The sequence below is a fragment of the Zootermopsis nevadensis genome, unplaced genomic scaffold (assembly GCF_977971745.1).
Source record: "Zootermopsis nevadensis isolate Lab colony 2312 unplaced genomic scaffold, Znev_1.0 Znev_ptg000040l, whole genome shotgun sequence".
Taxonomy (NCBI): domain Eukaryota; kingdom Metazoa; phylum Arthropoda; class Insecta; order Blattodea; family Termopsidae; genus Zootermopsis; species Zootermopsis nevadensis.
Window position 1 is genome coordinate 402224 of NW_028259172.1, and position 14670 is coordinate 416893.

At 34.6% G+C, this 14670-nt stretch overlaps 1 protein-coding gene across 16 annotated transcripts in view; it reads left to right on the plus strand.

Annotated features, from left to right (window-relative positions):
• Positions 1–14670, plus strand: part of LOC147871747 (uncharacterized) — a 49696-nt gene that overhangs the window by 26070 nt on the left and 8956 nt on the right. For 15 of the 16 annotated variants that reach the window (XM_087360181.1, XM_087360180.1, XM_087360171.1 and 12 more), the window contains 13 exons: positions 440–1392; positions 2019–2152; positions 2975–3142; positions 4779–4820; positions 7775–7879; positions 8913–9059; positions 10037–10177; positions 10335–10444; positions 11369–11561; positions 11770–11976; positions 12366–12518; positions 13617–13718; positions 14465–14584. In XM_087360181.1, the coding sequence (XP_087216307.1) occupies positions 440–1392; positions 2019–2152; positions 2975–3142; positions 4779–4820; positions 7775–7879; positions 8913–9059; positions 10037–10177; positions 10335–10444; positions 11369–11561; positions 11770–11976; positions 12366–12518; positions 13617–13718; positions 14465–14584 (2575 nt within the window). The remainder of the gene's footprint in view (positions 1–439; positions 1393–2018; positions 2153–2974; positions 3143–4778; positions 4821–7774; positions 7880–8912; positions 9060–10036; positions 10178–10334; positions 10445–11368; positions 11562–11769; positions 11977–12365; positions 12519–13616; positions 13719–14464; positions 14585–14670) is intronic. The other variant, XM_087360173.1, reaches the window with a different exon arrangement.

Here is a 14670-nt window from a genome sequence, read left to right on the forward strand (position 1 = left end):
TTAACATTTTAAGGTTACTTAATATTTTCTTTCCTAAAATGTTAGTAGCTTGTGGGACATGTATTCCCAGTAATAAACAATTTTTCTTTAATTGTCTAGCATGGTAAGATTTTTTTGAATTTAACGGTTCTGAACCCAGAAGATGGAAGGGTCCAAGAAAATTAATATTTGTACTTATGACTACATACCATTGTTAGAAATATTAAGTTAATGTGAAATTTGCTGCATAAATTTAAAAGTACAATGTATGTACTGGCACATATAAACTTCAACACATTTTTTCAAACCTGTATTATTGTACTTGATTGTAAAAATGTGTCATAGTATTTCATATGCTTCTCACCAGTTTACAGGTTGCTACTATCATTATTTTTTTTAATTATAAACTAAATTTGTACTTTGTTGATAATTCATACTGCAATGTATAATTTATTCACAGAGATAATCTAAAGAAAATGACTGTCACTTTGAGGTGCTTGTTGGGGGAACTGGTTGCATATTTTACTGTTTGTGAAGATGAGCTGAATAGTACTCTTATTGGAGAATTGCTGAGGGTTGAGCCAGAAGAATTTAAAAATAGCATGGAATTGAGAAAGAACATATCTGAAGTGAATGGTCATGCATTTTCATCTGTTACTGAAAGTATGTACAATGAATGTGGTAATAACACAGAAGCAAAACGTAGCAGTAATAGCGTTAAGAATTTAGAGACCTTCTCATTAGAATCCACTGTAACAAGCCCACAAGAGAATGACATATCAGTGGTACAAGATCAAGTCACTTGTGATGAGGTCTCAATAGCATCACACCATCTTGATCAGTCTCTTGTACCTATCAGACAAAGTAGCAGTTCAGCCCATGTAACTCATAGGGTTCATTTTGCTCCTGATGCTTCAAGTATCAACAGCCTTATTGATGAAGACAACTTGTTAGATTGCATAGAGGGAAACAAAGATCTGTCCATGAATTTCCGATCAGAACTTGACAGCTGCTTGAAAAGATTGAAAGCTGAAGCAATTGCTGTCCTTGGGCTCTCAGGCACTTTGCCTAAAACTGTTCAAATTACACGAGATGCAGTAATGTTGTTGGAGGAGAAGGTGAACATTCTGACCAACCAACTGGCTATGGAGGTAAAAGAAAAGGATGAGCTTATGATGCAGCTGGAAAATTCTCAGAGAAAGGAAAGAGAGCGTGCTGTCCTACAGGATCATCTAAAAAGCCTGGAAACTATGCAGGAAGTCCTGGAGTCAGATTTGAAAGCAGCAAGGACGCGGGTCACAGAATTGGAATCTGAACTTGGAAAGATGGAGGATGTTACAGAAGGATTTGGTGAAAGCATTCAACCTAGTCTTACACGAAGGCTTCACAACATGGCTGAGTTGCAAGATAAAGGTGGGTGACATCTTGCTTTTATCTTTAGCTACAATACCCGAGAGGATCAATTTAGCACAAAAAGCATTCACGTTAATTCAGAGTTGTGAATAGAAGCATTGCTTCCAATTAATTATTCATTACCTGTCCTGTCATTCAGTGCTATGTTGTCTGAGCTACTAAATGTATCATGAAATAAACTGCAAAAGAAGACAGGCATTCTTTCAAGTTTAAAAGTTTAAAATATTTTTCTTTGAATTAAATTACTATTTTTTGATTTTCTCTTATGTGTGATGTTATTTATAACTTAAGTGAATCTGTAAGTGAATGTACTCAAGCATTGTAATTAAAAACCATATCATAATTAGTTAAACATGTATATCAGCACAAGAAGGATATTATCATATTTCTTCAATTTTAAGATGCCATTGATTGTAAGATTTAGTAATTGGTTCCTTAGACACTGTCAAATGCAAGACGTGTTCTGATTTCGTATATTTTAAAATTGTGAATTGGCTTTTGAAATGCTGTATGTCAGTCCAGACAGTGGACAGCAATCCAAAAAAAATTCTCCAATTACTATACTGTGTTGTGTATCAACAAGTTGTTACAAACCTTTATAGAATGAAAAAAAATTATGTTTGTAGCTCGATCTGTCCTAAGTAAGAGGACAGCTGGTGATCACAAGTCCCCACATCTCCAGCTGATCGAAGAATTGTGCCAGGAAGGTGACCGTCTGTCAGAAGAAGCTCGTAAGAAACATGATGATTTAAAGCAACAGGCAAGTACTTTTTTAACTTTTCCAATAAGAACTGTTGCTGTGAATAATGTTAGTTAGTAGATGTGGTCTGTCTAATGACAGAAGCATTTTTTGTGAATATATGTGAAATGCCATTGTGGTTTATCTTTTAAGAGATTATACCTTCCTACCAACCCCAGATTTTATTTTAGTCAGCACAATTTGACAAATTGTTTAGAGAAAGGATAACAGAATATTGGGAAGTATCATTAGTAATTTGAGTACATTTTGGTATCTTTGTTTCTCTGCCAGGTCTCATTAGACACTCCTCCCTAGATTCACAAGGTTTTCTGTCAAGAGGTAAATAATTTTGGAGATAATATTGACACATCTTCACTTTGTGAGGTGGCATGTTGTGTTTTGCTGTTTGGATTTACAGCTGTTGTGTGTGGCTGCTTAGCTGAGAATATGTCGGTGTTGGTCTGGCATGAAAGAAATAATCTTTTGTCAGACATATCACTGAATATTAATAACATGAGGTTCTGAAGGGAGGCAAAAGTAAAATGCATATATGTTTCTTTTAGCTTTGATATTATGCAGCACTACCCGCATCATCAAGGGTTACAACACTGGCTCACATGCTAGTTATGGGCCTCTGATATTAAAGGCAGTTTTTTCCTCTGAAATGTTGGCATGTTCATACAAGTCCACGTGGCATTACAACCCAGAAGACTGCCATCAGTATATTCACTATGCTGTCTTACATGCTGTTATTTTAGTTGACATTGGGAGGGATTGTCAACATTTTGCCCACATCTGCCACAAATCTGTCCAACATTTCTGTACGTGTTGTGTTTTGTGCAGGTTGAGGCTGCAGATAAGCAGCTGCGAGCCACACGCCTCTTCCTGGAGGAGCAGGCAGCTGAACGAGAACAGGAGAGAGATGACTTCTTGCGGGAAATTGCCAAGCTGCAGGAGCAGATTCATGAACGAGATCATGACCATAATGAACGTGAGCGCCTGACTAAAGAGGTTGGTTTTTCATTTTTTAGTTTGCTTTGAGTGGTTATGACTAGGATTAAAAGGAATACAGCCTGAAAAATTAACTAGTTAAAGACTCTAATACGGAATTACATGTAATAATTTGTTGGCAAATGAACAAAAATAGCAGAACAACCGTTATAGAAGTTGTCTTATCTTTTAAGTACACCAGAAATGCATCTAAAAAGTGTAACAAATGTAGAGCTGTTTGCACAATATTGCTGTTTAGATTGCAAATTTAGTGTTAGAAATATCTCCAGTACATTGCTGGTTTGATATTTTTGTGTATGCACAGAGTAATCCTGTAATTTGATTAAGAATAAATTATAGGTATCATAACTTAATTTACTTGAAAGAAACTGCTTATTAGAGTCACCATACCTGTTTGTCCTGCATTCTATAGATATCAGAGATATTTTTTACATGTAGGACCAGCATAAATATGTTTATTGCGTGTTGACCTATGTGAAATGGAAATTATGCTAGAAGTAATGCCTTTTAAAGTGAACTCTTTGGTCAGTTGCAGAATAATTCGTCTTAATTGTGGGACTTGGAACTACATAGGCAAATTGTATAAGATGTTAAATGTCTTGCTGCAAGTGTTTGTCTTTCAATTGTAAGTGCCTTGGGGACTTCAGAGAAAGAACTTGAATATTTATGTCCACTTTAGCATGAAGACTTATTTGCCCCTTTATTTCATTACTGTCCTTTTCCTAACTCTGCATTTTATCAGCATACCATATATTTCTTTCTGTTTTGGTTGAATGTTCAATTAATATGTACAGTACTGATATATTTCCTTGTCTATGAAGATAGTTTGATTTAACATTAATATGGGAACAGTGCCCTATTTATATTGAAATGATTGCTTGCTGGGTGGTTATGCTTTGTAGTTTGAATACATTTAAAATAAGAAGCCTTTGCACTCTGCTGTATTTGCTCATGTAATGAACATATAAATATTGGTAACTGAAAGTTCTGGAACACTACTCTTTATGTAATTTATACCTGAAGTGAAAACATCTTGAGAGTTTATTGTTTTCATTTATTTAGAATGTAACTGTCACATATATAAGAATATCCATTTTCAACTTCCTGCAATTATATATCTGCCTGATGATTCCTTTCACTGCCAAATTTAATCAGAGTCTACCATTGTCCCCCCCACCTCCAACACTCTTAGCTGTGACTGCAAATCTTATTTATATTCTAGATATACTAATGCTTGAATCATTTTGTATTTTGAAAAGTTTGTCCACATTTCCTGTCACTTTTAAATTGCATCAGATTCAATAAAATGTAGGTTTACATCTTTTTCTGTTATTGTGCACGTTACAAAAAATAAAATAATCCTATTTGTCTATTTAAAAAATCTGATGGCCAGCCATTGATGGCTATTACCTGAGGAAATATAAAATTGTATTTGTAGATTATCAGGATTTAAAATGCTACTCCTGTTCCAGTATGTTTTGCATCATGGAACACTAGCATTTACATACTAATTTGAACATTGTCTGATTTGGTGATGGAGTAATTGTTGTTTATCTTTTGTTTTCTTGACCATGCACCCCACCTCCACCCCACCCTTCTCTCTGTCTCTTCTTGAACTGTTTGCTCATGCACAAAGGATGCACTAGAGGGCAGTGAGCAACTCGTCAGAATTCAGACAGTGAGTTTCTCATCATGTTCTTATAACTAACACCGCTATAACAAGTGTTTGAATCTACTCTGTGCTATCTTTGCTGTTTAGGGGTGGCCAGTGTTTGGTTTGATAAGATGTTTGTGAATCTGTTTTGCGGTTTGTGGTAACAGCATGTGCTGAGATTATTGAGAGTTTCAGAAAGTTGAATGGGAATCAGAATAATATATGTATGCTTTACATAATTTGCTTGAACAGGAACTTTGATGATATTGTATATTATAATTTTGAAAATAGATGTTACTGAAGGTGACTGTCTTCTGGGATGTTACACCATGCAGTATGGTAGAAATTGACTAATGTTTCAGATGCAATAAGAGCCTCTGAAACATTTGTCAGTTTCTACCAGACTTCATGGGACAACATCCCAGAAGACAGTCATCTTCATACTTGCTGCATTGAGAATCTGAAATTTCACCTAGATGTTACTGGTTGAGAACATTGTATTATTGTTTGTATAAGAAACAGAAGAAAACACTGTGCAATGAATGAAAGAAAAGAGAATTAACTACCACACTTTAGTAGTCTGAAACTGTATCATTTTGAATCTGTGTTACTAGCACAAACTTGCACAGTGTATATAAATGATTTGGCAATTTCACACTTCACACATAAAATTACTTGTCATTTTTATGTGCAGACAGTTTACCAGAACTACCTTCTCTTGGCAATTTTGTATGAGCTGAAATAACATTTAATACTTAAATATAACTAGATTTTGGTGGGAAAACTAGTTGGAAAACACTCACTTGTAAGATCAAAAAATAAGATGGGAGGATAACATTAAGATGAATATACAGAGAAATGAGAATTAATTATTATAATATATATTTGTTTTAAATGTACTGGTACTTTATATTTAGTGTTTTACATAGGCAAAGTACCAAACTTGAAATACTGAAATTATTTGTAGATCTATTAGTACAGATGTGGCATCTCTGTTTCTCCACTTAGTTGTTTTCCCACAGAAAATAACCATAGGATTCCCTGTGTTTATTTTAATTCATTTTCTTCTTTTTGGAACTGTCTAAATATGAATATTTAGATGATCTTAGTAAAGTAAAAGGAAAATAAATTTCTTGGTAATCGAGTAAATTAGTTGATAGTTTATATAGGAAGTCCAAAATCTTGTTAATATTTTGTGTGGGATACATTTTAAATAACCATTGATTTTATGTGTATTCCCTCATAATATTTTGTTGGCCATCCTGTAACAAGCTACAGAGTGTACGAAAACTCTTGCTGCATGAGTATGTCAGAAAAACACAGGTTATTGGCCATGTTGAAGCTTTTTGTTAGTTGTTACTGTTCAACACAAGCCAGTAACTTGTATTATAGTTTTGCATGATGCGAATAACATGCATGTAATGCTTTTAGAATTATAAACACTTTATTTTTATGGGAGTACTATATTGATGTTGTTATGTTTAAACATTTAGACACACTGGGTATTTTCGTCAGGTGCTGAATAGAGTAGTTGAAAATTATACATGTCATTTCATCTCAAGCCCTAGAGAATGGGCATAGTTCATACTGTCACATATAACAGTTATGGCCCCATAATTGAATAAAAGTGTGCTGTAAAATGTATTTATTACTGTTTATAGAACAGCTTCAGAATGGCTTGTTTTGTTAAAGATGTAAAATTGTATGTATTGATGAAATCAGAATTCTTTTAAATTACACACAAACAAATGAAAACTCTTCATAACTTTGAGTGATAAGAAGTATGCTGCTTTGACGACTTTAAGTAAATTGTCATATAAAAGAATTATGACTCCTTGTCAGGGGTTTGTCTTATCTTGTCATCTGTTGCCAGTAAGGACACCTGTTTTATTAAACCTTACCAACAGAAATCTTTGCACAACTATGATACCACCATCTGACAATTTCTTGTTCTTCAGAGTTCAGGATGAGTATACACTGTTTTTCACTATATATATATATATATACTCTTCAGAAAAATTTAATATTCACTGTAGTCAGTTTTAACTTGATTCTGACTAGTCTATTTCTGATTATATGTTTTATTGCTGGATGAAAAGGTAAATTTAAAATAAGCATGGAAAAGTTGACAGTGGAACCACGGTTCCGGAGAATCTGACGTAAATATGTCTCTGTAATGTAATGTAATGAAATGTAATAATTCTTATATAAGATATGTATTGTGATATTCTAAAACGTTTTTACCAGCACAAAATTATCTAATCCACGATGCACTTCTACAAGCAATTCACAGCTCAGCTCTTTTCGTAGTAACGAAAGCTGATTGTTGACGGCAGTAATGTAACACAACAATGCCGAGTAAACAGATGACACAACAATTAGTTTCTTAGGTAACATAACAATGCACGCAGGAGTTCATATAAAAGATGACCATTGTTGTCGGTCCATATTTATACATTGTTGATATGGATCTCACACAACTTCGTTACACATCTTCGTTACGCTTTTTTGCCGAATGACACTTCCGCATAGACATATTTATGTCAAAAACGTTTTCTAGATTGAAGAATTTTGACAAACTTGCACACTTTATTGTCAGGAAGTTTTGATTATGCAGTTGGGGGATAGAAGCAGGAATTATATATATATAATTGAAGAGTCATAAGCAGTATTGTAGTTGCACTGTAATGATGGAAATTAATTTCATTAGTAAACAGAATTTTTTCATAATGCATTAACATACCTTGCTATCTTCGTGCATCAGCAAAGTGTTTATTATTAAAAGTAATTCTGTATTGAAACTATCAATTTTGGTGATATTTATAAGTGATAATTTCTGCAACTCAAGCATTGTGGCATTGAACTTGGCAGGGGCATCATAACAACTCAAGCACTCATTCAATCACGGGATCTTGTATTGCAATGAATGAATTTGTTAATGTGTGTCTCATGTGCGTTATGATGTAATGTTTTGACAGGTGGAGTCACTAGAATTGCAAGTAAAAGAGGCAGCAGCTCTTCAGAAAGACTTTGATATCAAGAGAGAAGAATTAGAAACAGAATTGAAAGCTGCTGTTGACAAGGTACTGCCATAAGGGAACACCAATGGACATGAACATTTCTCTGTTTTATGCAGGCTTCTCTTTAATTCAGAATCTGAGACTTTCTTTCATTCTTTAATCATTCTGCACATATTTTGTCAGAAATCATGTTTAATTCTTTCCAGTTTGTGACAGGAATGTTTTCATGGATAAAACCTAGGAAGCAGAATTTGGAAAAAAAAATGACAGAGGTATGCTGTGTGATGTGAAATTGGTTGTGTGACCAATCAGACCTTGATAGGTTTTGAGGTTTTAAGTGCACTACAACCCAGAAGGCAGCCATCTTCCAATTAGACCTTATTTCCATGATGCCATCAAGGCATTGGTGGATCATCGGAAAATATATTGAGAAAAACAATGCGACTGTTGAGAAGTAATGTGAATCAGTTTTACTGTAAAACAGTACACTCATTTTATAGTAAGACAATTGTTTTAATTTGAATTACCCTTGTATATAGTTAATGCAGTACCAGACTGAGTGGCATTGAACTTGGCAGGGGCATCATAACAACTCAAAAATATAAATCTCACTTTTACATTAGGTAATTGAATATTTTATGCTTGTTATTAAATTGTGTATTTCTGTATTATTTATATGAAGTATACTTTCTTTAATATGAACACATACAGATAAATTCTATTTTGACTTTCCTAATCAGCATTCCCCTCGATATATTTAAGTTTACTAAATGTGTTTATGACATTTCCAGGCACCTTGCATCCTGCATATGCAGGGATTTACTGTACTTTTGATTGCAGTGTGATTAGGATAGTGATGAAACATTTGACAATAACACTTAAAGGTTTAAAGAAAAATTGTTTTCTTTATTGTGGCTGTTATTGAGGTGTGAGAGAGTTTATGTAATGTGTCTTGCAGTAATTATTGTAAATTAACTTGTGATGTTATTATAGGTTCTGAAGTCATATGAAACACCATAAAAGATAATTGTATACATTTTTATAGCTTTGTCTATGAGTACATTCTGTGCTGAGATTGAAGCTCCTGTTCTTACAGATCTGGGTGTTGCGAGATATAATTGGTGAACTGGAGAGTCAGGTTGAGACAAAGACGCAACATGAGGCTGCTGTAGAACAGCAGTTGTGTGAGCTGCATGCTATACTGGAACAGCAGAGTAGGACTCATCAGGAACTGGCAGAGGAAGTGAGTGACAACTTTTATGCATTTGTCCATCTGTATATCATCTCCAAAACCACTCAACAAATATTAATGAAATGTGGTGTTTAATTTTTACAGTTAAAGTTGCCCACATAAATTTCAATTTGATTTGTATCAATCCAGTATAATTTCTACTCTACATGAAGCTTGGGTTAAATTTGTAATATTTTTGTTCAAAGTGGTTCATCATATGAAAGAGATTATGACATAGCATAAAATATGGTCTCATTAGGATCTACAATTTTTATTTAAATATGTTTTATATTAGTATTGAATGTAAAGAGAATAGTTTACATCTCTATGTAATGTTGGCTTCACCAACATCAGAATTTATGAATCTTTATAGTGTGATATCTGTAATGATAATTAGCTTTGCAAGAATGAATTTATGTTACCCTATGAAGTGCCACCTATTATTTCAGTTCTGTGATACTGGGAACATATGCATGTACATATTTGCAGAAAAAAATACTGAAAATGGAATTAAATTAACTGAACCTAATCATATGTTTTTCACTGATGTCAATTAGTAGGGTTGCTACCTCCCTATTTGCCCCCCCCCCCCCCTTCAAATCCATGTGTAGACATGTAGACATACTGGTAGTCTATGATGTAAAAGTCTACCTGGTAACATTCTACCAAGGTTGGCTTGTTGAATACTCCTCAAAAGGGCACATTTATTTTGATCTCCATGGAAAGAAGAGTTCTGTCTCAGCAGAATATTTGTATCTTGCTGAGAGCATGGCCAGACAGTTAAAAGGCAAGGGAAGAAGTCAAAACTTTGGGACTATGGATGGTACACTGGTTAAGAGAAGATCATGAACTAGCTGCCTGTTTTATGATTTAACCAAAAATTCAGATATAATGTAATGATCTTGAGGATTAGGGCCTGTGTTACTGTGGATTACTTCCCTAGACAATGTTTCCAGTTTTATAGGGTGCTTTTTTATGCTTATGTACAGTTGAACTCATTGCGATTGGATTCTGGCAAGTCAGAATTGACAGAGCACATCAGCCATCTTGAAGAACAATTGCAGAAACATCGGTTGCATGTCGAGCAGTTTCATTCAAACTCTACAGCCTTGCGGCAGATGAAGGCACAGGTGTGTGACATATTTTATAAAGGAATGTGTTGGTCTGAATTTCATTTGTTTCCCATTAAATTTGTCGCTGATATAGTATATGAGAATTCATGTTGTGGAAGTGCTTGTTGGGTGACCACTGACTGACGTGACTGCTTCATGCATAATTTTGTTTCAGCTGAGGGACTTGGAGGCAGCAGTAGATAAGAAGACCAAGGACCTTGAATCATATCATGCCACTGTGTCCAGTGCCAGCTGCAGTTCTCCTTCTGAAGATGTTTCAATAAGGTGTGGTTCATTTTCTTGATTATTTGTGCATTTCAGGAAGTGTTACTAAATTATGGATAAATCATAGACATTGTTGCCATTGGATAAGAAAGGTCTGAAATGTTTATACCTGTTAATGCAAGATTTCTGATTGAATTGAAGCCACTGTGTAACAAAACAAAATTATTGTCACAGTTAAATTTCTGTACTTTTCTGAGGACTTAATAAGCAAGATTCAGTTGTTATGGGATTTTTTTTCCCCATAAGAGGTAAAGCATGTGGATGGCTTATGTTTAATACGGTGTACCGTGTATGATTATTTCGGAAAGCATTAATTAATTGACATCCTAATGTGCTTCAAATTATTTGAAGGTTTTTAATAAAATAAATATTTAACAAATGCCTATGATAAGGTTTTATTTGAGCATAAAAAATATGTGAAGATTGTATTCAGATGCCAAATTCTACTCTTAATTTACACAAAACCATTTTGAATTTACTGGTTATAATGATTGTTTTTTGGGCAATTTTGTGTTGTTTAAATTATGTAGCATCAAGTGAGATATTGTAGGATGATTGTGAATAGTGACTTGAGAGGTATGTGGAAGGATGTGGTCATGGACTATTGTAAGGTACTGTCCTGGTATTTGACTGGATGGACTAAGGAAAACCGCATTAAACCAGTTGGAATAATTAGTCTTTTGTCTCCGAGATGTGTTGCCACTGACATATCAGACTCATTCTATAGTAATTATAAATTAATGGTGATGAGAAGATGATTATAATGATAATTTACAAGAATCACTATACCATTATGTTGAGGTTATTTTGTGGATTTCTGTTTATAAGCTGTAATTTGTAGAAATTACCTCATCTGTATATGTGCTAATAATTTGTAATTTTTTTAAAATGATACTCAGTTTAAATTTTGATCATTTCACATAGGGAACAACTGGATGCCTTTCGATGTGATACTCCTGAAGAAGCACGCAACACTCAATCTCCTGTTTGTTTGCCACTGGATGAATTACATCGACTGCAAGACAAGCTTCAGCGGCACTCTAGAGCAGAGGAAGTGGCTCTCAAGCGAATACGAGACCTAGAGATGCAGCTTAAGGGAGTCAAGAAGAATGAAGAAGTAATGTGTTCTTGATGCTTTCATTTTTGGGAATAGAGTTGTATTAGTAATTTCCTCTTTATAACTTGTAGACTTGTGGTAGATACAAAATCCCACTGGTGTTATTTGTTCATGAATCAGTAAAGGTAGAGAATGACCTCATAACATGGAAACCTGGTGGAAACATTGATGGATGATTATTAGTTTCATTTTTGAGTTACTGTTGCAGGATGTGGTTGCAGAAAGAGATGCCCTACAGGAATACATGGAAAAACAGCTTCTCAAGATTTCAGCTCTACAGTCACGATTGGATGAACAGCGTCAAAAGACAGACAGCCAGAAGAAAGAAGCAAACTCAGAACTGCAGACAAAAGTCTGTGATCAGGAGAAGGAATTTAGCAGACTCCGTGAGACAATAGAGACCAGGGACCAGGAGGCATGTAATGAAGTAGTCTTATGTATTCAATTAAGAACGTTTCAGGTGTAACCAAACATTGAAGACAAGTGATTAGCACTTTTGCAGATAAAACAGTCAGTTGCAGATCTTACATCTTTTAACTTCTTCCTTTGTGCATCCTGTATATACTCTATTAGAACAATGTTTTTGTTCTGCCATTTCTCAGAGTTTATTATATTTTGTACTAAAAATATGCAAACCATGTTATAAGTGTTATACTTGGTAGAGTCAGTTACTCTGAGGAATTACTTCCAGTGATGACTGATAGTCTGTATTTATCATTAGACCAGTTTCAGCACATGTGTGCTTATGTACAGTCACTGTCAGTTTTAAATAAAATATATTGTGTCCCTGATATCTTTTTCTAGGTAAAGGAGTTGAAAACAACTCTTCAGGAAACCAGAAGAATTATGATGGCACAAGAAAAGGAATGGCATACAAAGGCAAATGAAGAATTAGAAACAATTGAGAAGCTCACAGAGACCTGCAAGAAGCTGAAGGCAGAGAAACGTGTGTTAGAGGTAAAGGGTGCTCTCTTTCTCTGTTATTTAAATAGAACTGGTGGAAGTCATATACATGAAGATGGCTGTCTTCTGGATTGTAGTCTGGTAGAAGTTTACTGATGATTTAGAGGTCCTTGCTGCCTCCATCATCAGAGCAATATGTTCATAATTGAAGATTTACGTCTTCTGGGTTGTTGCGCTGTGTAGTCTGGTTGATATTAACCAACGTTTCAGAGGTCATACTGCCTCCGTCATCAGGGCGATATTCAGACGGAAATCTTCATACTCACCGCTGTGAGAACCTCAAAAGTCATTTACATGTTTGTCTTTCAGTTTCTAAGGAATTAAATAAAATAAGAAGGATGAAAAGTGTTACAGAAGAATTTTCATTTCATGCTTCTTGATTTAACTCCTTAAATACTAAAAACTCTGTTAATGTTAGTCCCACTGGTTGCAACAGTGAGACTGCACTGCTCTTACATCTGAGTTACAGTGTTAGCTGTCATTTTGTAAAAGAAAACGCAAAGTGGAAGGATGACATTCCATGTAAGTATTGGTACTGTTCTGAACACAGCTATTATTTCAACTGATGTTATTATATTTGTATGTGTCATAATTTTAATCTCTTCAGAATTAACTGGATAAACAGATGCAGTTCAGTTACATCATAGACATTACTGCAATAGTCAGCAATTGTTTATTCTTTCTTTAGTACTATTGTGAGATGTAATTTCACCATCTGAAGAACAGAAACAAATTCTTAGTGAGATAAGCGCAATGAGACATATAACTTTGGACAAAAAAATATTTGAGAAAATGTTTGAGGACAAACAAGTGACTTATCCTAAGACAAAATGGACATATGATTGTGGATGTAGAAGAGTGGACTAATTGTTATAGACAAAAACATTTTGATGAAATGTCTTGGAAACATAAGAATTTGGATACCGTGATTTTGGAGCCTTTAGTTCTGCTGCCATGCTTTAAATAAAGTGTTATTCTGTTAGTCATTTATATATTGTTCTTATTCTGCAATTTCTCATTCTCAGAACAATATGAAAGTGGGAGAAACAGGGGTTTTGATTGTGGTAGACTTAAATTTCTGGACATTTTCAGAGGAGCAGTCAGATGGAGCGTATGTTTGGTCCACGAGATGAGATGAGGTTCCACAAATCAAACATTACTGAAGGATTTCTGAGTCTCGATAGAGATGATGTGGTGAGTGCGGTTGTTATTGAGTGTCTTCTTTCTGTCATACAGTTATAGTCTGTTGATTTATGTCTGTGCTTTAAAAGAACAGTGATTATACAGAAAGTTCATTATTTCAATACTGGATAATTAAAATTGTGTATAAATCAAACTTATGAGCAAACCACAAGTCAATTATTTGAGCAGTAGAGTGGAAACTCTATTAACTTAAGAAAAATATATGGTCCAGAAGGTAAAATCTTAAGTGAAGTATAAGGCATAGCAATTCACAAAGTTGAAATGAATATTTCAACAACTCCTTCCATCAAAATTCCTTTTTACTTCTCATTCATGATTACCCTTGCACACATCTCACCTGCCACAACTTATTCTCTGCAGTTGATACAGCACAACGACATACCTATACATCCATCATCATTTCTAAAACCTGACACCAGAAGAGTGTGAATTCTTTCTTTCATGCCACCCATTTCACATGTGTAATACCAGGGTACCACAAAGTTAGTAAACCCATATGCACACTGAGATTCTGTTTTGTCAACCATATTGAGTCAACTTATTAATGAGAGAAGGTCTGAAGCCTGTAGGGGACAAATTGACATGAACCATTACTGTAACAGTGAACTTAATATAACATTTTAACTTCATTGTTTACTAGTTAACTGTTATTGAACCTTGGGATTGGTACATACAGATTTCAGCATGATTGGAGCAGTAATATTTTTGTTGGTAATAGAGTTTATGTTTTGTTCCAGCTTTATACTAGCCCACGTGAAGTTTTTTCAGGATCAGAAGTAGATCATGATAACAGCTACTTGAAAACAATATTGAACAAGAAGGACTCTGAAATAATGTCACTGAAGAACCAATTGGCCGTAAGCACCTCTGTTATTACAACATTCTCCTTACACTGACTTCATGTGACTCTTCTTCAGATTGAACTTTTTATTTGTTTTTACAG